At 50.7% G+C, this 24,953-nt stretch overlaps 2 protein-coding genes across 2 annotated transcripts; both read right to left on the bottom strand.

Moving 5' to 3' along the window:
• Window positions 1-8,940: 8,940 nt before the first annotated feature.
• On the bottom strand, window positions 8,941-12,090 carry LOC103633615 (aspartyl protease family protein 1). Its single transcript, XM_008655333.4, has 9 exons — window positions 11,316-12,090; window positions 10,995-11,127; window positions 10,451-10,917; window positions 10,246-10,381; window positions 10,097-10,170; window positions 9,904-10,006; window positions 9,747-9,804; window positions 9,586-9,657; window positions 8,941-9,477 (listed from the first exon to the last, which is right to left on the bottom strand). The coding sequence occupies exons 1-9, from the start codon at window positions 11,570-11,572 to the stop codon at window positions 9,245-9,247; spliced, it is 1,533 nt and encodes a 510-aa protein (XP_008653555.1). The 5' UTR covers window positions 11,573-12,090; the 3' UTR covers window positions 8,941-9,244.
• Window positions 12,091-14,286: 2,196 nt separating this feature from the next.
• On the bottom strand, window positions 14,287-23,696 carry LOC103633614 (pentatricopeptide repeat-containing protein At1g74850, chloroplastic-like). The gene is made up of 5 exons (NM_001328386.1): window positions 22,077-23,696; window positions 21,581-21,996; window positions 15,527-15,841; window positions 15,329-15,436; window positions 14,287-14,973 (listed from the first exon to the last, which is right to left on the bottom strand). Exons 1-5 carry the CDS (start codon window positions 23,571-23,573, stop codon window positions 14,637-14,639), a joined length of 2,673 nt encoding a protein of 890 aa, NP_001315315.1. The 5' UTR covers window positions 23,574-23,696; the 3' UTR covers window positions 14,287-14,636.
• Between the last annotated feature and the right edge of the window lie 1,257 nt (window positions 23,697-24,953).

Raw genomic sequence — 24,953 nt, 5'->3', positions numbered from 1 at the left:
ATTTCTTATATCTAACAATGTGTATAAGTGACAATATTTAACTTTAATAGCAAAGTACGTATGTATTAATTGTAATTTAAACTGGGATGGGGATCCCCGTTGGGGATTTATCCCCGCGGGGAACGGGGATGAGGAAGAAATGCTCCCCGCAAGCGTTCGTGGGATCCCCGCGAGGAAGTTTTTCGTCGCGGGGACGGAGATGGGGAGCTATTCCCCGGCAGGGAATTCCCCGTTGCCATCCCTAGGTGAGTGTGCATCTACATTGAATTAAATGAATCATGAGGCCATACAGAACTAGTAAAACATTAAGAATAATTAACATAAGTGAATCTCACACAATACCATTATCATTATCATATTCAACCAAAGGTTTCATTTCATCAGCAAGCAAAGGAGATTGATACCTACCTATCGGCCTTAGCCTCGGAGCAAACTCCGCCTCGCCCGAGCTCGGCCTCGGCCAATTGCCCTCGTGAATCTCGCAGAAGGCCACTGCTTCAACTGTTTCCTGCACGACCGCAAGCTCCAGAGCAGGCTCGACCATGGTCTCAGGAAGACTTCCGTCTCGCCCGAGTGTGGCTTCAACCTTGATAGTATCGACAAAAGGACACTCGACGTCACCAGAAGCTACAGAGCTGACGTCAGATACTCTACGGATTGCCAAGAGCTTTTTGCCATACTTATCACTACTTCAACGACTATGACTAGGACAACACGATCACCAGACAGGCTCGGGCACACGACCGAGCCCCAGACCTCGGCCTCAACTCTCTGAATTGTCAAAGATGCAAATACATGAACCAGACATCCTCTTCCCGGCTCAAGTCAACAACAAGTACAAAGACCATGCCGATGCCATGCTGGCTACAGGGGCTCGGACACGCCTCCTATCCCATATGCGACAAACTCCGACGCTCCTGGTAGCCCTCCTTGAGGCTATAAATAGAGGAGCCCAGGGCTTCAAGCTGAGGAGGACTTCACGGTTCTCACCTCCACGCAGATATTGTCACTTGCCTCAATCAACCTCAGGGACTTGGGATCCTCTCCCTCTCCCGACTAGCTTGTATTCCATACTACAAGCACTTAGGTGCAAATAATATAAGTCGCATCCCCTCTGTTGGAAGTAGGGACTTCTTTTGCCCGAACCAGGATAAAGACTTCTTTCTCTTTGCATTATTCATCTAGGCCTGGGCACGCAACACTAATTCATTAGTTGGTAGGATCCTCGGGTCAAAGCACTAACAGTTGGAGTGTCAGGTAGGGGCTCGCTACGTGCAGACACCACGTTCCCATCAAGGCTTCAGACGGCTAACCCCAGCACCCTTTGCGGCTCGACGTGGTGATCCGATTTGGGAGTCTTGAGTTCATGTCACTTGGAGTACACTACGACATGGTGCTCTTACCACATAGACACCCGGCTGATGCTGACTACCGCTTTTCCCAGCCACGGGGAGCGAGGCCACTCCTGCTCCCCTGGCCCATGGAGGAACGACCAGACTTCCGCCCCCGTCCTCCTCGTCACAGGAGACAGAGATGAAACAACCGCAACCGCGCCACAGGCAGCGCTCCACGCCCAGTCGACGCTCCCAGGCCAACTGACAATGCAGACTCCCTTGCGAGGGACTTATAGGGTGTTTGGTTTGAGGAATGACATATTTCATCATCTTCTCACTCCTCACTATTTTTGTTTGGTTTGTGTAATGGAATGAGTTGATTTATCATCACCTCATTCATCATAGTTACTTTGTTAGTACTAATATGAGGAATGAAGTCATCCCACCAAATTTGAGGAATGAACCCATGATGCATCACCTCAATTTAGATATAGTGATTCCTTAAACCAAATAACCCTTAACGAGTGTTAGCCTCACGCCCAAAGCATCGACATCAATATGTGTCGCCCCAACGCCGACTCCACTGGCTCGTTCCTCTCACTAGTACAGATAAGCTCTATACTGACGGTCCTAAACATATTTACAGTGACGTTTTTCGTAACCGCCAGTGCTAGAGGTCAGTAGAAATCACCATTTTTACAGGCGGGTAACTGAAGACCGCCAGTGAAAATCGATTTTCACTGGCGGTCGACGTAATAAAACCGCCAGTGCAAATCGTTTCCAGAAACAGATTTTAAACCGCCAGTGCAAGTCGCAAGTCGCGGCATTTTTCGCGCAAAATTCGCGCGCTACGCGGTTGTTAGTAGCGTACCCTCCACTACCACTCTGTCTATGACATGACTTGTGTCTAGTTTGTAGTTGTTTTCTCCACATATTACAAAGCATTTGAGTGTAAATTGCATATTTGAGACCCTAAACGAATTCAAATAAAAAAGTTGTCAACTACAAAGATAAATAACTTTTGAAGTTCTACAACTTTTATTTTGACACTTTTTTCATCCGAGGTAGTTTGCAAAATTTGAATTTTAAATTTGACATACTTAGATTCAATTTTTGAGAACCGAAATGAGTTCAAATAAAAAAGTTGTCAACTAAAAAGTTTCATAACTTTTAGAGATCTAGAACTTTTATTTTGGTGGTTTTATGATACGAGGTCGTTTGAAAAACTCGAAAAATTAAGGATAAAAATGATTTCTAGTGGCGGTTCCTTAAGAAAACCGCCACTAGAAATCGTATTTCTACTGGCGGTTCCTTAAGAAAACCGCCAGTAGAAATCCATGATTTGTAGTGGCGGTTTTCTTAAGGAACCGCCAGTAGAAATACGATTTCTAGTGGCGGTTTTCTTAAGGAACCGCCACTAGAATTAGCACAGTCGGTGGATAACCGGATCCGTCTGTAAAAATATATGGGTGCCGCAGGCTTTGAGCTTTTTTCTACTAGTGTCTGCAGCGTGGGAGGCGCTGGCCCCACTCTCCCTCCCATGGGTCGAGTGACGCCAGCTTCGTCGGCTCCCCCACCTGTGGGTCGCGAGGCACCAGCTTCACTAACTCCTCCTATGGATTGGGAGGCACCAGCTTCGCCGACTCCCCCTCCTACGGACCAGGAGGTACAGGCTCCACCATTTGCCAGGGGAGAACCATCGGTGTTCAATCCCATCCCCTTTCAAGCAAGCTTCGACATAAACACCTGCACCAGCATGTATGCTGATCTCCACTTCCCCTCGAGGTACCTAGACTCCGAGGAGGAAGACGGTCTCGGTCCTGGCTTGGACTTCTCTGGGTCCGTGATCCTGAGGCCACTCTGCGAGCTACACGCCAAGTTTGGATAGAGCAGCAATGGCTACAACAGCTTCGGCAAGTTCTTGAGCGGGAGGCAGCAGGTAGAGCTCTTGACGAGGGAGGTCGCGCCAAGGCACGCAATGTCCACCGCCGCATCATGGAAGATGCCGAGGTCGAAGTGTGATGTCCGTGGCGAGAAAGCTCTGGCGATCTCTGGAATAAGGAAGAAGAATAAAAGGGAGGCAGCGGGAGGAAGCAGAAGCGGGAAGGAGACAGGAGAGAAGCAGAGGTAGGCGGTAGAAATGTTTCTGTATTTTCTTTTCATTCCCTTTCTTCTAGTTTCAGTTCAGTATTTATACAGCCTAACCTTGGGCCAATCACTAGTTACAAGGCCGTATATGGCCCAACAACAAATCAAATCACCACACTTATCTTCTGTTAATCTCCAATCCTGTCACGCACCCTGGGTCATGACATTTTCCCCCCCTCGAGCAGCATCTGGACTCCAGATGATGGCATCAGGAAATCGATCTTTCAGCACTGTATAGTCTTCCCAAGATGACATCTCTGCTGGAAGACCGACCCATTTGATAAGTACTTGAACCACAGCGGCTGCGCCCTTTTGCACCAACCGACGATCCAGAATGACTTCAGGTTCAGGTGACACTCCTTCAGCAAAAGCAGCAGATGGCAATTGGGAGTACACTGGGGTATTGTTGGGAACATGAGTCTTCAGCTGTGATACATGGAAAACAGGATGAACAGCTGCTGATTCAGGCATATTGAGTTTGTAAGCAGCGGAACCAATGCGAGATAAAATCTGAAATGGTCCAAAGTATTTAAAGGACAGCTTGGCACAAGGTCTATGAGCAACAGAGGACTGAGCAAATGGTTGCAGCTTGACATAGACCATGTCTCCTTCTTGGTACTGCCGGAATGATCTGTTCTGGTCAGCATAATATTTCATCTTATTTTGTGCTGCCGCCAAATGTGCCTTGATCATCTCCAAGTAATGATGTCTATTCTGAAAAGTAATAGAAGCATCATTCTCCCTTTCCCCCATCTCGAATGGCATCATGCCCACATTAGGATCAACACCGTATAATGCTTTAAATGGGGAGCATTTCAGAGAAGTGTGGTAACTACTGTTATACCACAATTCAGCTGAATCCAACCACTTTGCCCACTGAGAAGGGGTGTCATGAACTGCACAGCGGAGAAACATTTCCAAACACTGATTAACGCGTTCCGTTTGTCCATCAGTTTGGGGGTGGTAGGCAGAGCTTAGATGAAGTTGGGTGCCAGTCAACTTGAACAATTCTTGCCAAAACAAACTTGTAAAAATTTTGTCTCGATCGGAAACTATGGACTTTGGCAACCCATGTAACTTGACCACATTTGAAAAGAATGTGTGAGCTATGCTGTGGGCTGTGTAGGGATGCTTGATAGGGATGAAATGAGCATACTTGGTAAGTCTGTCCACCACCACCATAATGACAGAATAACCACTAGATTTGGGCAACCCCTCTATGAAATCCATAGAAATGTCCTGCCAACAGTTTTGAGGAATAGGAAGAGGCTGTAATAATCCTGGGTACTTACAGTGCTCATGTTTAGCTCTTTGGCAGACTTGGCATTGTTTGACAAATGTTTCCACGTCGTTTTTTATGCCTTGCCAGTAAAACAACCTCTTAATTCTCTGATAAGTTGCTTGTATCCCAGAATGACCTCCCACAGCTGATGAGTGGAAAGCAGCAATCAACTTAGTCTGTAAGCCCACATTCTGTCCCACCATCAATTGATGATTCTTATAGATTAGCCCATCCTTAAGTCTGAAACCCTGAGAATTTGGGCTTTGCACTGCCAGCTCTCTCAACAGATTCTGAGACTGAACATCCAACTCATAGGACTTCACTATCTCTTGAATCCAGACTGGAGTGCCTACAGATATGGCAGTTAATTCCATGTTTGGAGCCACCCTGGATAAAGCATCAGCAACCTTATTTTCAGCTCCCTTTTTGTATTGAATCTTGAATTGCAGTCCAGCTAGCTTAGCCATTGCCTTCTTTTGCAGCTCAGTTGCTAGAGTTTGATCTTGCAAATGAGTTAAGCTCTTGTGGTCAGTCTTAATAATGAAGAGCCCCCTTTGTAAGTAGCACCTCCACTTGTCCACTGCCATCAATATAGCTAAAAACTCCTTCTCATATATAGAAAGTTTACTATTCTGGACTCCCAATGCCTTGCTGTAATAAGCTATAGGGTGTCCTTTCTGAGACAGCACAGCTCCAACGCCCTTATCACAGGCATCAGTTTCCACCACAAATGTTTCTGCAAAATTGGGAAGAGCTAATACCGGTGTAGTAGCCATAGCAGCCTTCAATGCCTCAAAAGCCTCTTGAGCAGCAGGTGGCCAAACAAACTGTTTTTGCTGCAGAACCATTGTAAGTGGTTTTGCCAATATCCCATAATGTTGCACAAATTTCCTGTAATAGCCTGTGAGTCCCAAAAAACCCCTAAGATCTGTGTGAGATGTAGGGATTGGCCATTTCTGCATCACTGCTGTTTTGGAGGGATCAGTGGAAACACCATTTTCAGAAATTACATGCCCCAGGTATTCAATATGCTTCACTGCAAAAGAGCATTTACTCCTCTTGGCATACAACTGATGCTTCTGCAACACACTAAAAACTTCCTGTAAATGATTAACATGTTGCTCCAAGCTAGAACTATACACCAAAATATCATCCATGAAAATGAGGACAAACTTTCTCATGCAATGCTGAAAAATGGCATTCATCAAACATTGGAACGTAGCTGGAGCATTAGTGAGCCCAAAAGGCATGACTCGAAATTGAAAATGCCCATGATGAGTTTTGAATGCTGTCTTCTCCTCATCACCTGCAGCCATTCTAATCTGATGAAATCCAGAGGCCATGTCTAGTTTAGAAAAACAGGTAGCTCCAGCCAACTCATCAAGAAACTCATCAATAATTGGCATTGGAAATTTGTTTTTAACTGTAATGTCATTCAGTTTCCTATAGTCCACACAAAATCTCCAGCTACCATCCTTTTTCTTTACCAGAAGTACAGGGGAAGCAAACGGACTCACACTTCTAGTAATCAGGCCAGTTTGCAACATCTCTTTAACTTGCCTTTCGATCTCATCCTTTTGCAATGGAGAATATCTATAAGGTCTGCAATTCACTGGAGCTGACCCTGGAAGTAGAGAAATAGCATGATCATAATCTCTGTAGGGTGGAAGAGAGTTTGGTACTTTAAACACCCCTGAGAATTGTTCCAATAGATCTTCAACCACAGGAGGAACTGTCTCAGCATCTTTTTTCTCTTCCACCTCCACCTTTTGTAATAAGGCCATGGCCCATATATCATTTCTTTTAGTCCAACCTTGAATCTGGTCTCCAGAAACTTCCAATATCTCCTTGTTTCTTTTGTCTTTCTCTCCTTGCAACCTAATTATACTTCCTTCATAATAGAATTCCACCCACTTCTGGTCCCATGCACACAACATAGGGCTGTACTGCTCTAGCCAGTCCATTCCCAACACCATATCATAAGCAGCTACTGGAATAACAAAAGCATCAGCATGGAAAGTTCTGCCACAACTCCACCACTCAAGTTGTATTGCCTTCTGGGTGCAACGCAAAACTTGTCCATTAGCCACCTTAACATCCACTGGTTCAATTTGTTGTAGCTCACAATGTAGTCTGGCTAAAGTCAGATTACTGACAAATGTATTGGAACTCCCCGAATCCAGCAACTGCAGTATCACTTGGTTGTTGATTAGTGCTCTGAGCTTAATGCACTTAGAATTATCTGTTCCTCTCATAGCATTGAGAGATAGAGTCACCTCATCCCCATCTTGGTGAATACCAGTTTCCAAATAGTCCAACACTTCATCATCCAGAATTGGACCCCCATCACCCCCTTCCTCTATGGCAATAACATTCAGCTGTGGTTGGACTGCAGTTTTACACTTGTGGCCTGGCACAAACTTTTCACCACACTTGTAACATAGTCCATTAACTCTCCTATACTCCTTCAACTGTTTGGCCTTCCAAACCTCTCCATGCAAATCAGATGATTCCCTGTTGTTCACATGAGAAACAAATGCAGGTTTCACCAGGCCAAACCTCTTGTTCCCTGTTCCCTGTCTAGACTGAAATGCCTCATGTTTCAGTGCAAGTTGTGTTGCCATAGAGACCGACTTGGGAAATTGTACTTCAACACAAGCCCTTAATTCCATTTTGAGACCCAACACGAACTGTGTGACCAAGAATGTCTCGCTAATGGATTTGTCAAACAGCCTGATGTGATACACCAACTTTTCGAATTGAATCTTATATTCCAATGCAGTTCCAGTCTGTTTCAGAGTGAGTAACTCCAACATCTTATCTGCATGTGTAGATACTTCAAACTCATTAAGAACAGCCAGCCTAAACTGGAACCATTCAAACAACTCTACACTCTCTCTACAAGACTGGAACCAATGTGCTGCTCTCCCTTTCAAGTGCAAATAAGCAGCACTAACTTTAAACTCCTCAGGAATCGAATATAATGCAAAATAAGCCTCGCAATGATCAATCCATACTCTAGCATCCTCTCCTTCAAATATGGGAAAATCCATTTTAGGTAGCCACACCCTCTTGTTTGCAGAATCCACTTCCCCAATATTCCCATGATCTTCCACCCTTTTAAATCCTCCTTCCACATTGAGTGTCTGCTTGGGTGGAACATTCTGCCATACCTGAGGGCCTGTGGGATGAGCTCCCATCAATCCGTCTCCAGCGGGGGATTTCGAGGTCGACGCCATTCCTCTTGCAGCATTAGTCACCATATTCGCCAACTTGGTCTGCTCCTGCGACACCTGAGCCAAGGACTTCATAGAGAGGTCCATCTTTGCCTGTAGATACTGCACCATCTTGTCGCTCTCCATTTGTCGACTCTCGATTTCTCCCAACTTGCTTGCCGGCACTCCAATGTCGTCCATCTTCTTAGATAGTTCCATCAAAGTTGTCGCTGAGGAATCCAGTGCTTGCTGGAACTTCTCGGCCAGGCGTTTCTCTACATCTTCCATCGCGGCAACCAGATGTCGCGCCTGCGCGGATGGCTTGTTAGGAGCCGTGTCTGCAACTTCTCTCCAACGCTTGACAGCAACCGAGCCACCCGCCTGGATCCAAGAACGAGAAGGATGGCGACGAGCCTCTGATACCAATTGTGATGTCCGTGGCGAGAAAGCTCTGGCGATCTCTGGAATAAGGAAGAAGAATAAAAGGGAGGCAGCGGGAGGAAGCAGAAGCGGGAAGGAGACAGGAGAGAAGCAGAGGTAGGCGGTAGAAATGTTTCTGTATTTTCTTTTCATTCCCTTTCTTCTAGTTTCAGTTCAGTATTTATACAGCCTAACCTTGGGCCAATCACTAGTTACAAGGCCGTATATGGCCCAACAACAAATCAAATCACCACACTTATCTTCTGTTAATCTCCAATCCTGTCACGCACCCTGGGTCATGACACGAAGCCCCTCCGACCTTTAACAAGGCCAGCCAGAACCTTACTGCGGCAACAATCTTGCTCCGAACAATGCCAGAATCATCCACCACCGAGGAACACCGAATCTACGGTGAAATCAGGGGTCTCCTAGAGTGCGCTGCGATCCAGCAGGCCGAGAGCTTTGCCTCTCGGCTTCGGGAGCCTGCCTCGGAACAACGAGCGGGGCCCTCTCACCAACGAGAGAGAAGCAATGCGAAGTATATATATCTGTGTATGCGAGCATCGTTATTCAATTATTCTATAAAATCAATACATCCTGAAGTCATATCTAATATGTACACAGTACATCCACCAGGTACATTATGAACGTGCAAAAAAAAAGGGCTATGGACTCATCCCGTGTTCTATCCTAACTCCTACTGGAACTGTGGACACAGGCCAAAAGAATGTGATACTATCACACTATACGTAACTCAATACATACAACGTAAACCAAGTTTAACTAAAATCTATCATATCTGTCGATTTGGTTTCTGAAAAGATTGTCATGGGGAGTTGAGGTGATCAAAGGATCACGAGGAACAGCAGAGCAGCGGCGACGAGGACGTTTCTGTTGCAACGCAGCTTCGGCGAAAAACTTGCAGAAGGCTGCAAGACATTGACTTGGGTGCCATTGGGCGAGGCGCCCTTGGTAGCTTCAGGAGTGTAGCTGTTAGGTCCCAAGGCAGGTTTAGGGGGAACACCAGAAGGATTTGGGTTCACTGGAAGGTTGCTTCTTGAGTTGCCCACACTGTAACCTGGCATGGCATGTCAGCAGCCACAACATGTAACGGCATTGCTCTAGTTTGAAGCTCTTGTAAATTTAATCTGTAAAAAAACGTCTAGATGGATATGATGGTGCTTACAATCAAAGTTTTTCCAGCCCAAGACCTTCCTCTCTCGATCAAACACGACCTTCAGCCCAGACATAAAATTCTCTGCATATAAAATGACCAGCCAAGGTACGAATGTTGAAGAGTTTAGTTGAAACAGAAGGTTGAAGAGTTTGAATGCAGAAGGCGCTTACCCCCTATTAAGTTAACACCTTCGCTCTTCATAACAGCCAAGCAATATGCCATCGGATTCTGAGAGAGATAGAGAGAGAGAGGTAGTTGCAAATTAACAAAATCATGTACATGGATAGCGATATAACCAAATAGCATAGAGTGACAGTTGTATCTTACAGATACAGAGTCCGTAATGGTAATTATTGGATCATTGACAGGAAACACGCTTCCACCTTCCGCCGTGAAGCTTATGTTCGGAGGATTGGTAGAAGCCTTTGGACTGGAGTGTGCAGCAACGAATCCATTGGGTACAGCATACAGTAAGTGTAGATATAACTATGAGAGGCTGTTAGTTAATAGATGAAGATACCTTATAGAGTAGCAAAATTCAAAGGGCAGAGAAGAGTCAAGCTGGCTTGGCTTATCCTGGACTTGTGAGTTGAACTGATCAAAAGAATGAACATGTGTAAGAAGAAAAGCAGAGCGAGAGATCATTTATAAATCCTTTTGCACACTTACGCTGCTAGTGATTTGAGTGTACATCGGATCAGACAGAGCTGTGAAAGAGGTGCCAGAGTCAACAATAGCGTTGAACTTGGTGTGAATGGATTTACTCCCCACCGTAGCACCAGTGATGCTTATGTTGTAGTATGGACTGCAGATGGAAGAACGTACATATGAGGTTGACGACGAGAAGAAAGGGAACACGTACGTACGTACTTACTTTTGTTTATACATGTTTAACGGGGTTTCCTGCTGATCTGAGCTTCCAGTGTCCCCAAAATTGATTCTACCATGGCCATCTTGTGCGAAGCACATGGAGAAGGAATTGGCAGCAGCAACTCCCTGACTTGCTAGCAAACTGGGGACCGATATGGTGTCCATGCCCAGGCCAAGTAGACCATTGGGTGCAGCAGTGCCCAGAAATGAACCCGTCTGAGTCCGTCCACAGCCGAACGTTATGGGGGCCGTAACGATTTTGGGTTGCCGCCCATACTCCGTGACCAGGTACAGGACATCCTCAACCAGCACACCGGTGGATGATGTGTTATCAGACAGGTATTGGATGCTGTAGGGGCAGCTGCTGCTTGCTGACCGGCATGCACTCTGTTCATCGCACAAATTGCTGCTGCATGGGACCTTTCGGCTAGTGCTCGACTTCTGAGGGCTGTAAGTGTCGAACTTGAGATCCTGTGCAAATTTACACAATGAAAATTTGGTGGTAGTACAGTCCATGGATTACAGACAATTTGGTTTGGTGGTAGTACCCTGTAGTTGGGTGAGACTAGTGGCGCGCAGTTGATGCAGTCGCAGGGCACCCAGAAGAGGTCGCTGCCGGTGTCCAGCGCCACCAGGAACGTCACGTTCGGCGTCCCCAGCGCCACCACCGCGTAATGCAAGCTGCGCAACCACCGCCCGCTTTAGGCTTCTTTAGCCGGTTAGCCCCCCAAAAAGCCAAAAGGAACAGCAGAGCAGCATGCTAATGATTCCATCCCTCTCCCCGATCCCAAGCCAAGCCAACTGAGAGGATTATAGATTGACGAGGACGGCAAGCGAGCGAGTCTGAGCAGAGTAGTAGTGGCTCTCACAATCCCAGTTCGTTGAGCCGGTACGTGTCGTTGCCGTCGGCGAAGGCCACCTCCCCCCCTCCCGCCAGCGAGCGCCGGCGGAGGTCGTGCCCGGCGAGCGCCGCGTAGTACTCCGCCGTCCCGGCTGGCGGCGCGCGGTGCCCCGCCCACTCCCGCACGGTGGCCGAGTAGCGGTGGTGGACGTCCAGGCTCAGCGCCTCCGCCGCGGACGCAGCCACGGCGGCCGCCTGCAACGCCACCCACACCCACGGCGCCATGGGAAGCGAAGGGGTAAAAGGGAAGCCTTGGAACTCTGGAAATGGAAAGGTCTCGGCTGTGTCCGCGGCCTGCTATTTATCCAGAGGGGGAGGAGAGGATGGAAGGAGGAAGGAGGAAACCCAACCTGCCTACCTGCCGCCTCCGAGTGCTGCGACTGCGAGGTGGGTTTCCGCGGGAAGGGTGGGTGGTGGGGCCCACGGAGCAGAGAGAGAGAGGGAAGGTTGAGGGCCCCGTCGGGGTCAGACGTCACGCGTCAGTGCGCTGGAAGTTTCGCTTTGGACTCCCTGCCGCCTGTCGCCTTTTCTTTTGTCTGTCTGTGTGATTTCGATTTTGCCTTGAAAAAAGATCTTGCCTTGTGTTTTTTCATCAAATTTGAGTTTTCATCATGACATGACACACACCCGTGGTGGTGGCTGAATGACCGCGATGGGTTTTTCTTTTCTTTCCATTTTCTTACATAGGATGGATATATTAAAGTCAGATCGGCCTGCTATATATATAATATATTACGTGTTCAATCAATCTGGGTTGCACCTGCGACGTGACATCGTCATCGTCACTGCCGGGGGTTGAGGCGGCTGCCGCCTGCGTTTTTGACTCTTGTTCAATCTAGCTTCTACAGCCGTTCCGTTGACAGGACGTCATGCGTGCTTAACCTGGCCCAATCCAAGTTACGCTGGATTGGAATCCGCGTCGTGAGCCTAGACTTCTTTCATGGTGATGGACCACCGGACGGTCCGTGGTGGCGATATAAATGGTTCGACCCTACACAAAATCAATTAGAATTCTGAATTTATAGCGTGATTTATTAGCAACCTCCATAGTCGATCTAATAACTCTACTTATCGTTTTTACCCTTATGCATTAGGAGTAGCCTTAGTTTAGCCTCCCTCTACTCAAATCTTCACCTCTTTTCAGCTCTATGTTGACTAGAAGCGTCTTGGGTGGCTTGACGACGCCAATACACACTAGGATCTCTACGCCCCGACGGGGTCCCTCCCGAGAGTCGAGATCTATGTCTACAAGCCGGTTGTTGAAAGCATGACGGTCGATGGGCAACAACAATACAAAGACTACATGCATGTTTGGTTTGTGGCTAAATGTGCCACACTTTGCCTAAGGTTAGTCATCCAAATTGAATAACTAACCTTAGACAAAAAAGTTAGGCAAAGTGTGGCAATTGAGGTAAGGAACCAAACATGCCCTACATGCGTCAAGCGAAGGAGAAATTCTTCTCACAATACACGGTGGATCGCCACCAGAAGGTTGTCGAACATGGAGAGACTGATGTCGCATCTCTTGTATCTTCGCTTCAAATCATCAACGTAAGTAAACCCGACGACATCCAATCTACTAAACAGTATGTAGATCAGCAGCAGAATCAAATGAAAAAATAGATTGGATGGTTAGAAGAATCAATTAGAAAATTAACACGTTCGTTGGAGAAATCCGTTGCTCCTAATTTTCCATTATTTGAAAATGGTAATAAGATGTCTATGTCTAATACGTCGTCAACAAATGGGGATTCGCAACACTGGCCAGTTACTAGCACACCTAGGCGATTTGGCTGATGGGGAAGTCTTTCGTGTTCGTTTATTTTTTTTATCCTTTATTGGTACCGCTTTTGCATGGTAAGTCATCCAGCCTCCTAATTCCATTAATTCCTGGAATGATTTGAAAAGTAAGTTTTATGAGCATTTCTTTTCTGGTGAATATGAATTAGGGTTGGTTGATTTGGCCTCAGTCCTACAAGGATGCGAAGAGTTGGTTAACGGTTATATCCGGAGGTTCCGGGACACTAGAAACCGACGCTTTGAAATCCATGTCGCGGACAAAGAGCTAGCTGGGCTGGCCTTTAATGAGTTGCTATCCTACTTGAGAGATAAATTGGATGGCACCCAGTTCTTTTCGATAGCTCAGCTACATCAACGAGCTTTGGCCTATCGGTCGGATGTACTATACATTTAGTGGAGTGCGATAATTCGAATGACGAATCCATAAATATATGTAGCGCCGAACTTGTTTAGCCAACAAAGGTCAAACCTTCACCTTGTTCTTCTTTACAACTGGTTCAAAAGATTTGACAAGAAGTTAAATTTACTTTTAATGTTGCTAAGTGTCATAGAACATTTGATGAACTAGTGAAAACTGACAACATTAAAGTAACTCATACTTTTCCTTCTCTAGATGAATTAAAAAGATGTGCTTACTACAAGTGGTATAATTCTTTTTTCCATGCCAACAATGAGTGTAACGTTTTTCGTCGTTAGACACAATCAACCATAAATGAGGGTCGGTTGAGTTTTTACGAGATGCAAGTGGACACATAACCATTTCCTGTCAATATAATAGAACTATCAAGCAAAAAGATATTGGTTCGACCGAAGTGGCCAATAAAAACAAATGCAAAAACGTTGTTATTGGTCGGGGCTGCCGTCGGCGAGAGCGAGGAAGAGAGAGACGGTCGCCGAGATGAGGGGCTCGGTAGGCAGTAGGCACGGCTTTGGTCGCCAGGTCGGGGGCGACCGGGTGAGGCAGGCGGGGCTCCGAGCTGAATTTGATGAATGTTTCGGGTCCCCGGCGGAGCCTCCTGGTGCGAGGAAATGGTAGGAGCTTTTAATAAAGAGAGATTTATTAGTAGCAAGCAACAGATGGTCACTCAGCTGGTAATAATACAAATCACACTACAGGCACTATCCCCATCATCAGGATTCAGATCGTATCAACAGACTTATCAGGCTATCATGTTTTACAGAGTTGAGCACTTGAGCTGGACGCACAAGGATGCCATACACAGTCAACAACATCCATAAGCTCGTTCTCCCTACAACGAGCTAAAATCCTGCCTGAAATGCAACTCAAGTTCAGCATTGACTGTCAAGCCCCAGCCAAATAAATTCCAGGCAAGATGTGAATCTGCAGTATGTAGCACCCACCCTGGATAACTGAGACCGAGACGGAGATCTGAATGGACGAACTCCGAAAATACGCTTGGTATCCTGCATCTCGTCTCCCCTTGTTCAGACCAATGGCATCACAACTGTAGATGCGAAGGGCAGCAGCTCACAGTGCGAGAAGCTCCGACTCCTTTTCCTCCGCCAACGGTTCGTCAGGCAAATGGCGTGAACCATTATCCAATTGGTCCTCGCTTGTGTATATCTTGGAACCGGGAGCCGGCAGACGGGAGTTTGTCATGTCGACAAAACCAGCTGCAAGAGACCCATTTGAGGAGTCTACGGCCGACTGCAGCCTTTTTAGTTGGGACTTCAAGCATATGATTCGTCCCTTGTTCCATTTTGGAAAATGGAAGGACGCTGATAGTGTATCGTTTAGAAAGGAGTAGACGACTTTGGCGATTGGCAGTCCTCTTGTAACTGTGCTTTTCTCCATTTCTCCTCTCCTGGATATCGAAAAAAAAAACTATCAGACAGAACAAAGCAGGCTAGCACGAAAATATTCACTGAACTAGGTGATTATATGTGAGTGAAGGCAATATATTGTTCTATGAGAATACAATTGAAATAATGATTATGGAGTACTGTTATCCATGGAAAAGTTTGTGCCCTCTCTCTCTCTCCATGTAACGTCCAAACAGCAATATAGGCACTAGCTTAAAATCAAGTTGCACTTCTATGAGTATATCAAGCAAAACGACTGAACTATCTACTACAGAGCTAATTCAAGAATATACCATAAGAGAGCGACAGAAGATGATAATATGAAAGGAGCATTTGAGTATTAGGCTGGAAGCTTACAATACAACAACAGATGCTAACTGTGGAAGATCTTCATCTTCTACTAGTCTGTCATAAAGCTTATTGAGCCATACTGACACAGCCACCAGTGCTCCACCCATCGACATCCTGAAATGCAAACTGATACTAAGTATAGCCTGGCCGATAGAAGATAAGGTTGCTTAACACACATACTACCAATGAGACATATAGCATTACCTATGTACATCTAGTGACCAAACCAGTTTGGTGTCACGATATAACTCAGGGAACAGCCCAAATTTTACTGCTTGATCCAGAACTCTAGCAGCTCGGCCCTTCTGACCAAACCACCAAAGCACACCAAGGAGAGCATTAAAGAATCGGAAACTATAGTCACAGCCTTCCATGGTACTGTTTTCGAGGACATATTCAACCATTTGCCAGTTGGAGCTATCATCATATTCCCCTTTGATTAGGGAAGCAATTACTTGATGTGTACTACTAGCACGATTTGTTTTCATTTCTTCCAGCAGATCGTACGCGTCAGTCCACCTGAAACAATGAACACTGATCATGGTGTAGTCCAATCACATTGGGTAGAAATAGGGAATGTGGTCTGCACATCAATGTCATATCTGACACCAAACAAGATAATATATTCAGTGACTACTAAGTTATATAAACACAAATATGCTTTGCGTCCTATTGAAGTGTGAACCCTAACCCTAACAAGGGTTGGGTGGTGTATTAATAGACTTGAGTACTGGGCCAGGCCCATTACAGAGGGGCGAGACAGTAATTACATAGGGAAAACCCCAAACCCTAAACGGGTATTCTAACACCCCCCTGCAGTCACAACTCTATCCTGTACAGATGTTGAGACTGGAGCGAAAGTCTAAAAATACACTCGACGGTAACCCCTTGGTGAAGATGACAGCGAATTGCAGCGTGGTGGGGACGCTGAGAACCCGAACGTCACCGGCAGCGACACGCTCGCGGACGAAGTGCAGGTCAATCTCCACGTGCTTCGTGCGCTGATGCTGCACGGGATTAGTGGAGAGGTAGACCGCGCTGACGTTGTCGCAGTAGACGAGGGTGGCGCGCTGAAGGGGACTGTTGAGCTCGTGGAGTTGTCGTAGCCAGGAGGCCTCTGCCACGCCGTTGGCCACGGCGCGGTACTCGGCCTCAGCGCTGGAGCGAGAGACGACGGGCTGCCGTTTGGCGGCCCAAGAGACGAGGTTGGCGCCCAGGAACACGGCGTAACCGGAGGTGGACCGGCGCGTGTCGGGACAGCCAGCTCAGTCAGCATCGGTGTAGACCACAAGCTCCGACATCGGGGATGGTCGGAGTAGGAGGCCGTAGTCGAGGGAGCCGCGGAGGTAGCGCAGAATCCGCTTGAGCGCGGTGAGATGGGGCTCCCGCGGAGTGTGCATATGCAGGCACACCTGCTGGACGGCGTAAGCGATGTCGGGCCTGGAGAAGGTGAGGTACTGGAGCGCGCCGGTAAGGCTCCGGTAGGACGTCGCGTCGGCGACCGGAGGCCCGTCGTCCTCAGAGAGCTTGGCCTGGGTGTCGACAGGCGTGGAGCAAGGCTTACAATCAGACATGCCAGCCCGCTCCAGGATGTCGATGGCGTACTGGCGCTGGTGGAGGAAGAGACCCTGAGGCCGGCGCTCGGCGGTGATGTCAAGGAAGTGGTGTAGGGGCCCCAGGTCCTTCATGGCGAATTCCCGCTGAAGGGCGACGATCGTGCGGTGAAGAAGGTCGGCGGTGGATGCCGTGAGCACAATGTCGTCGACGTAGAGCAGGAGGTAGACGGTGTCGTCGCCGCGCCGGTAGATGAACAGGGACGTGTCCGACTTGGCCTCGACGAAGCCGATGGAGGCCAGGTAGGAGGCGAAGCGACTGTACCATGCCCATGGCGCCTGCTTGAGGCCGTACAGGGACCGGTTCAGCCGGCAGACCAGATCCGGACAGTCAGCGTCGATGAAGCCGGTGGGCTGGCTGCAGTAGACAGTCTCCGTCAGAGTGCCATGGAGGAAGGCATTCTTGACGTCGAGCTGGTGGATCACCCAGTCGCGGGAGAGGGCGAGGGAGAGGACGGCGCGAACAGTGGCGAACTTGACGACGGGGCTAAAGATCTCGTCGTATTCCACTCCGGGGCGCTGGGTGAAGCCCCGAAGGACCCAACGGGCCTTGTAGCGGTCGAGGGAGCCGTCCGAGGTCAGCTTGTGGCGAAATAGCCACTTGCTGGTGACCACGTTGGTGCCTGGCGGACGCGGCACCAGGTCCCAGGTGTGGTTGGCCAAGAGGGCCGCGTACTCCTCCTCCATAGCACCATCGGGTGGACGTGCCCGGGGTCGCGATGGATGGCGACCGGGTGGTACACTGACGACTCGGAGCGGGCCGCCGGAACGTTGGGAGCGGCGCGGGCCGCCGGAACGTCGGGAGCGGCGGGTATGGCCGGCTCGCGGCGGTGATAGACGACGGCGGGGTCGGCAAAGCGGGTCGTGCTCGTCGACGGGCCCGAGTCGGCAGGCGCCGAGGTGGCAGCGTGGCTGCGATGGTGGTAGACGAGCGCGGGGTCGGCGAAGCGAGTCGGGGTCGACGGGACCGCGCATGGCGCAGGCGTGATCGACGAGGCCGCGCGTGGCGCAGGCGGGGTCGCCGAGGCCGCGCGTGGCGCAGGCGTGATCAACGGGGCCGCGCGTGGCGCAGGCGGGGTCGTCGGGGCCGCGCGTGGCGCAGGCGTGATCGGTGGGGCCGCGCGTGGCGCAGGCGTGATCGACGGGGCCGCGCGTGGCGCGGGAATGGGCACGAGCGGTGGCGTCGTGGCCGCACGAGGTACGGGTAACGGCGCAAGGCGGGGCGCCGGGGGTGGGGGGGAACCGGATCAGACTCGAGGAGTGAGTCTAGATCGGTGGGTGGGGTGGAGCCTGCAAGGGGAAACACATCTTCGTCGAAGACGACGTGACGAGAGATGATGATGTGGTGGGAGGTGAGGTCCAGGCACCGAGACCCCTTGTGGTCAGGGGAGTAGCCGAGGAAGAGGCATCGAGTGGAGCGAGGAGAAAGCTTGTTAGGGGCGGTAGCGGAAGTGTTAGGGTAGCAGGCACAGCCGAACACGCGCAGGTGGTCGTAGGAAGGGACTGTGCCGTACAGGGCAAAATGAGGTGTAGGGTGGCTCACCGCCTTCGAGGGAAGACTGTTGAGGAGATGCGTGGCAGTATGAAGGGCCTCTGCCCAGTAGGTGGCAGGGAGAGACGCCTGAAAGAGAAGGCAGCGGATCATGTTGGTGGTGGTGCGAATCATGCGCTCGGCCCGGCCGTTCTGAGCAGAGGTGTAGGGACACGAGAGACGCAACTGGACGCCGTGAGTGAGGAAGAAAGAACGGGAGGCGTTGTTGTCGAACTCGCGGCCATTGTCGCACTGCAGGGCACGAACCGGGCGCCAAAACTGGGTGGATACCCAGGCGAAGAAGTGAGTGAGGGTGGTAAACGTGTCGGACTTCAGCCGAAGGGGGAAAGTCCAAAGGAAATGGGAGTAGTCGTCCAGAATGACCAGGTAGTATTTGTAGCCGGAGAGGCTAAGGACAGGAGATGTCCAGAGATCACAGTGGACAAGATCAAAGGCCTGAACAGCCCTGGACGTGGAAGTGGAAAAAGGAAGACGGGAGTGACGACCGAGCTGACAAGCATGACAGAGGCGCTCAGAATAGGCCCGAGTATAGGATATGTCGGAGTGGCCGGAAAGCTGGGACATGACGTCAGGTCCAGGGTGCCCGAGGCGACGGTGCCAAATGGCGGAGGAGGTGGTGGTAGTAGTAAGAGCATGTGATGTGGTGGTAGTAGTAAGTACAGGAGAGGAGGCTACTCTGGTGTGGGGAGTGTAGGGCAAGTGAAGAGAATAGAGGGGGCCGGAGCTGTCACAGCGAGCGAGCACAGCATGTGTGGGAAGGTGGCGTATGGTGAGGCCCCAGGGGTCGAACTCCATAGAGCACTGGTTGTCACTAGTGAAGCGACGAACCGAGAGGAGGGGATGAGTCAGTCCGGGAGCAACAAGGACGTCGTTAAGGCAGAATGGTCCTGGAAGAACCGATGTACCTACTGAGGTGACCGGGAGGGTGGAACCGTTGCCGACGACGATGGAGGTAGGATGTGAGGGGTGGGGTGGATGGGAGTGGAGTAACGAATTAGTGGTGGGGGTAGTGTGGAAGGAGGCCCCGGAGTCAACCACCCAATCGGTGGTGGTTCGGGGAGGTGGAAGTGGCGAAGGTACGGTGTGAGCGGAGAGGGCCAGAGAAGGTGCCCCGATAAAGGCACTAGGAAGGGAGGGAGATGACACGGGCTCAACTGCTAGGGAGGCGATCGCAGCACGTGGGAAGACAAGCGGTCCAGGCACGTGACAGCCCGCCTGAGGGTGGACCTCGACGTAGTCCCGAAGAATAGGGTTCCAGACTGGATCGAAGGACACGAACATGCCCCGGATGAGCTGGCCGTCGTGGAGGAGGACACGCACAGTCACGAGAGCGGCGGGCGAGGTAAAGCTCATGGCGACCGGTGTGGGAGGGTCGTGTCACTGCTGGGCCGGGGCGCGGTCACCCAGCGCAGGGAGGCGCGGACTGGACAACCGGGCGCGAAACAGGAAGGGCGCGAGCAGGAAGGGCGCGGCTGGCGGTGGGGAGAGGTTGGTCGGCCACAAACCCTAGATCGAGATGATGAGTGACGCGACGGAGGTGAAGAACAGCAGGACAAAGGACGCGCCGACGAGCCCCAGCAGCGACTCGCGGACGGAGAAGGCTCGGCCGAAGAGGGCGACAGGGCGGCTCTGTCGCGACGCTGGGCGCGCGCGGGTGCAGGGCTCCTAGCGCGGTCGGGTCTTGGCGCGGGGAAGGAGCGTCGGGGTCGCGCGGGGCTGCTCGACTCCTGGCGCGAGAGCGGCCGGGGTCGCGTCCTGGCGGCGGCCGTCCAAGGCGCGCCTGGGCGTGGGTCCGATGGGCTGCGCGGACGGCGGCTCGGCCGCAGCCTGGGCGGGTCGCGGGGCAGAGAGCGGCGCCGGGCGCGGCTGCTGCACCTGGCGGCGCGTCGGGCCGCGAGCTTGGGGACGGGCGGCTCGGTCGCGGTTGCTGCACGGGGCCGAGGCCGGTCGGTGCGGCGGCGCGGGCTGAGCGGCGTTGGGCGCGCGGCGTCGGGAGTGGCGGGGCTTGGCGCAGGTGGCCGGGCGGCTCTGGCAGGGCGCCTGGGCGCGCGACCGGATGAGCAGGGGCGCGCGCGGTCTTGGTTGCAGGCTGGGGCGCTGCTCCTCGCGGCTCCTGGCGGATGAGCAGGAGAGAGAAAGAGAGCTGGAGTCAGGTGGGAGAGAGAGATGGGTGGGGGAGAGGCGTCGGGGGCGCGGCTCCGGCAGCCCTGGCGGCGCTCGGCGGTGGGGAGAGGTGCTGTCGGTTGGGGGGCGGCGGCTGGGAGGGAGTAGAGTGGGAAAAACCTAATCTGATACCATATTGAAGTGTGAACCCTAACCCTAACAAGGGTTGGGTGGTGTATTAATAGACTTGAGTACTGGGCCAAGCCCATTACAGAGGGGCGAGACAGTAATTACATAGGGAAAACCCCAAACCCTAAACGGGTATTCTAACACGTCCAAAGCATTGATCCTCTCCTTGACAATTGTTCGGTTTAAACTGATAATCGCAACTATAGGCATTGTGCCTTGTCCATTACTAATGTTTCCAGAAATCCTCAATAACATAGGACATACCAGATCAGTATTCGTGGCCAACGTAAGAATAAGATTGATAAGCCCAAGAAGGAGCACACAAAATAACAGAAGAAATTTATTCCACCACAAAGCATACAATCAATATGAATTCATACCTAATAGTACCATAGTGAGAACAGGTGGTGCCTTAATGACAAGCACATCAATGCACTTACCAGCATGCTTAATCAATACTCAACACACCATGAAACAATTGCTTCTGAAATTGAGTGCTTAATTGTAACGGTAAGGGTGAACAAGGCTCAAGATCTCTGATCTGAAAAACTATTACCTAAATTCCATTAGCGCGTACCAGCATGCTGTTTGGTGCTCCAACTTCTTTTTGGAGGCTGAGGGACAGTTGTTTTTGGCAATTTATGTTACAATTGCTTGTTACATGTTGTTAATTTAGCCTAAGTTTCAATCAAGAACATGCAATGCGCTGTTTGTTAGCACCAGTATTTCTATCATAAAACCATGAGCAACCTTTCAGAGGGAATATCTGACAGATTAAGACAATGAGTCCTTCACTGTTACCTGTCATTCCTGGCATATAGTGACAGCATCATGCAATAGGCAATAACGCTGGGCATAGTCACACTAGATTGAAGTTCTTCAAACTGTTCTTTACTCTCATCTATGACCCCTGCTATGCAGTAGGCATTAAGTACTCCCTCAAGGGACCGCTCATCTGGATTAAACCTGGATTTACGCATCTCCATGTACGCCTTCACTGCATCATCCAATCGGGAGCCCTGGCAATATGCTTCGATGAGGGCGTCAAATGAGTCTTTGCTTTTCTGAATGCCAGCATTGTTACTCATCCGAGAAAAGATGGCCTCAGCCTCCTGGAAGAGCCCACCCCTAGCATATGCAAATGCAAGAGCATTGTAGGTCTCAAGAGTTGGCAAGCTACCGATTTCAGTCATCATGTTGAAAGCAACATAGGCTTCCTGCATACCGAGAAGGTCACAAATAAATCATTTTATCACAAGTGGGATTACTCATAAGATTTTAGGATTCGTTTCCTGACCTCATACATAGCTGCGTGGCCAAGGGCCTCAACCAGGCCAGTGTAGGCATCTGCAGTAGGCACCATTCCTTCTCTGGTCATATATTCAAGAACTTCTCTTGCATCCCCATGGAGGCCACCGTGACCACAGGCAGCCATGACATTTTCGCAGGTCACCATATCAGGCTGTACCCCAGTTTTAAGCATATCATGGAAGAGCTCCACCACCTCCTTGAAGAAGCCACCATCTCCGAATACACGGAAAAGCACATTATATGTGGCCGTGTCTGGCGGTACAGCAGTTCTCATCTCACGGAAGAGTTGGCGCACTCCATCAAACCGCCCCTGCCTTCCATAAAGATCGAGCAGGACACGGTAAGTGGCAGCTGTTGGCGCACATCCATCAGCCTGCATCTGTCGCAGCACAGCCACCGCATCAGCAGTGGCGCCAACACGCGTGTGTGCTTCCATGAGTCCCAAATAAGCAGAGGCATCCGCCGTGTGCCCCGTGGCTGCCATTTCGGAGAATAGCTCGGCTGCACGGGAGAGGTTGCCGGCACTGGCAAAGGCATCCACAATGTGACGATAAGAAACAGTGTCCGGGGAGACGCCGGCCTCAAGCATAGTGTGCAGCAGCATTTCAGACTGATCAGCCAGAGAGCGCACGGCGGCGGCGGCAAGGAGGGTGTTGTAGGTGGTAAGGTCGGGGCGCACGGAGGGGGACGCGTCGTGCCGCATCTCAGCGAACAGGCCGAGGAGCATGTCGAAGGGGACGGGTGGGTCGGTGGCGCGGGCGCAGGCGGCGAGCACGGTGTTGTAGGTGGCGGCGGTGGGCGCGACCCCCGTGGCCTTCATCTGGTCGAGCAGCGCGCGGGCCTCCTCGTGCAGCGCGTTGCGCGCGTAGGCGGCGATGAGGGAGGTATAGGAGAGCGCAGTGCGCGACTCGGCGGGGAGGTCGTGGAACACCTCGAGGCACTTGTCGAGCAGCGCGGGGCCCTGGCGCCCGAGCACGCCGATGACGATGGCGTGTATGTGCTCGTCGGGGCGGCACCACGACTGGCGCTGCATGTACTTGAAGAGCCGGAGCGAGCGCTGCCAGTCCCCGCGGCGGGAGAACTCGCGGTACACCGCCGCGAAGTCCTGCAGCGTCAGCCGGTGCCGCGCTGTCTCAAGGCAGCGCGCGATGGAGCCCCGCGGCGGCAGGTTGCTCAGCCGGTCGATCAGTGACTCCACCTCGTACGAGTTCCTCGCATTCCCCGAGGGCACCAGCTCCTCCCTCCTCGCCGCGGCCGCCGCGGCGCCCCCCGCCCGCTCTAGCACCGCGGACCCCGCACCCGCGCCCGCTCGCTCCAGCACCGCGAGCCCGCCGCCGCCCGCACGCTGCAGCACCGCTAGCCTCGCGCCCGCGCCGCCGCGGCTCCACCTCGGCTCGCGCCAGCTCCTCCTGGCCCCTGGGAAGAGGTGGGGGTCGCAGTGGTAGGACGACGACGCGACGGTGGCGGTGGACACGAGCGCCATCGCCGCCCGCGGAGCGGGTTTAGGATTTCACCACGCCTAGGATTTTGGGGGAGGGGAGATTTTTGCCTCCGGTCTCCGGGGGAAGTGGATAGAGTCGCAGCGCGCACTCTCCTGCGGGCTGACCCTGACCAACCTGTCCAAATGAATTTCTTTTTTATGTTAAATTAAACTATTTAAATTTTTATCAACAATATATATATGGTTAAATTATTTTAAATTAAAAGATTAAATCATTTTTAGGATTCCAACTCGTCTGGGTCGTCACATTTGGCTTCGCCAGATAAACATCAAGACTCGTGGCTTCGCTGGTATAAAACCAAAACAGAACCTCTTTCACTCGTTTGGCACTTGTCCCCATCAGCTCTACATTAATTTTTTTTTGCAATAGTTGTTCATTGGCTTGGAAACAACAGTCATGTTTGGTTCGTGGCTAACTGCGTTACATTTTGCCTAATGTTAGTTGTTCGAATTGAAAAACTAACTGAAAGTCACCTAGAGGGAGGGTGAATAGACAAATCTGAAATTTATAAAGTTTAAGCACAACTACAAGCCGGGTTTAGCGTTAGAAATATAAACGAGTCCGAAAGAGAGGGAAAACAAATCACCAAAGAAATAAAGCGGATGAACACGGTGATTTGTTTTACCGAGGTTCGGTTCTTGCAAACCTACTCCTCGTTGAGGTGGTCACAAAGACCGGGTCTCTTTCAACCCTTTCCCTCTCTCAAACGGTCACTTAGACCGAGTGAGCTTCTCTTCTCAATCAATCGGGACACTAAGTCCCCACAAGGACCACCACACAATTGGTGTCTCTTGCCTTGATTACAATTGAGTTGGAAACAAGAATAGAAGGAAGAAGAAAAGCGATCCAAGCGCAAGAACTCAAATGAACACAATTGTCTCTCTCACTAGTCACTATTTGATTGGAATGATCTTTGGACTTGGGAGAGGATTTGATCTCTTGTTTGTGTCTTTGAATGAAGTCTAGAGCTCTTGTATGAAATTTGATGGCTGAAAACTTGGATGCATTGAAGTGTGGTGGTTGGGGGGTATTTATAGCCCCAACCACCAAAAGAACCGTTGGTGGAGGCGGCTGTCGTATGGCGCACCGGACAGTCTGGTGCGCCAGCCACGTCACCAGACCGTTGGGTTCTAACCGTTGGAGCTTCTAACAACTGGGTCACCGGACAGTCCGGTGGTGCACCAGACAGGTCCTGTTCACTGTCTGGTGTGCCTTCTGACGCCTGCTCTTACTTCTGCACGCGCAGTGAACACTGTTCACTGTTCCTGTACCGTTGCAGACGACCGTTGGCGCTTGGAGCCATTGCTCCGCCTGGCACATTGGACACTGTCCGGTGGCACACCGGACAGTCCGGTGGGCCA

The sequence above is a fragment of the Zea mays genome, chromosome 7, assembly GCF_902167145.1.
Source record: "Zea mays cultivar B73 chromosome 7, Zm-B73-REFERENCE-NAM-5.0, whole genome shotgun sequence".
Lineage (NCBI taxonomy): Eukaryota > Viridiplantae > Streptophyta > Magnoliopsida > Poales > Poaceae > Zea > Zea mays.
The sequence above is the reverse complement of the archived record's forward strand: the minus strand, read 5'-3'. Positions and strand labels throughout refer to the sequence as shown.

What these genes read in the sequence shown, in the direction of transcription:
- LOC103633615 (XM_008655333.4), bottom strand. Translation starts at nt 11,572, where the DNA reads ATGGCGCCGTGGGTGTGGGTGGCGTTGCAGGCGGCCGCCGTGGCTGCG. An exon ending in CGGCTCAACGAACTGGGATT is followed by an intron (nt 11,128 to 11,315) that starts GTGAGAGCCACT and finishes GTGGTTGCGCAG; the next exon opens with CTTGCATTACGCGGTGGTGG. An exon ending in TTAAACATGTATAAACAAAA is followed by an intron (nt 10,382 to 10,450) that starts GTAAGTACGTAC and finishes TTCCATCTGCAG; the next exon opens with TCCATACTACAACATAAGCA.
- LOC103633614 (NM_001328386.1), bottom strand. Translation starts at nt 23,573, where the DNA reads ATGGCGCTCGTGTCCACCGCCACCGTCGCGTCGTCGTCCTACCACTGC. An exon ending in GCCACGCAGCTATGTATGAG is followed by an intron (nt 21,997 to 22,076) that starts GTCAGGAAACGA and finishes CTCGGTATGCAG; the next exon opens with GAAGCCTATGTTGCTTTCAA. An exon ending in TTAGCATCTGTTGTTGTATT is followed by an intron (nt 14,974 to 15,328) that starts GTAAGCTTCCAG and finishes TTCGATATCCAG; the next exon opens with GAGAGGAGAAATGGAGAAAA.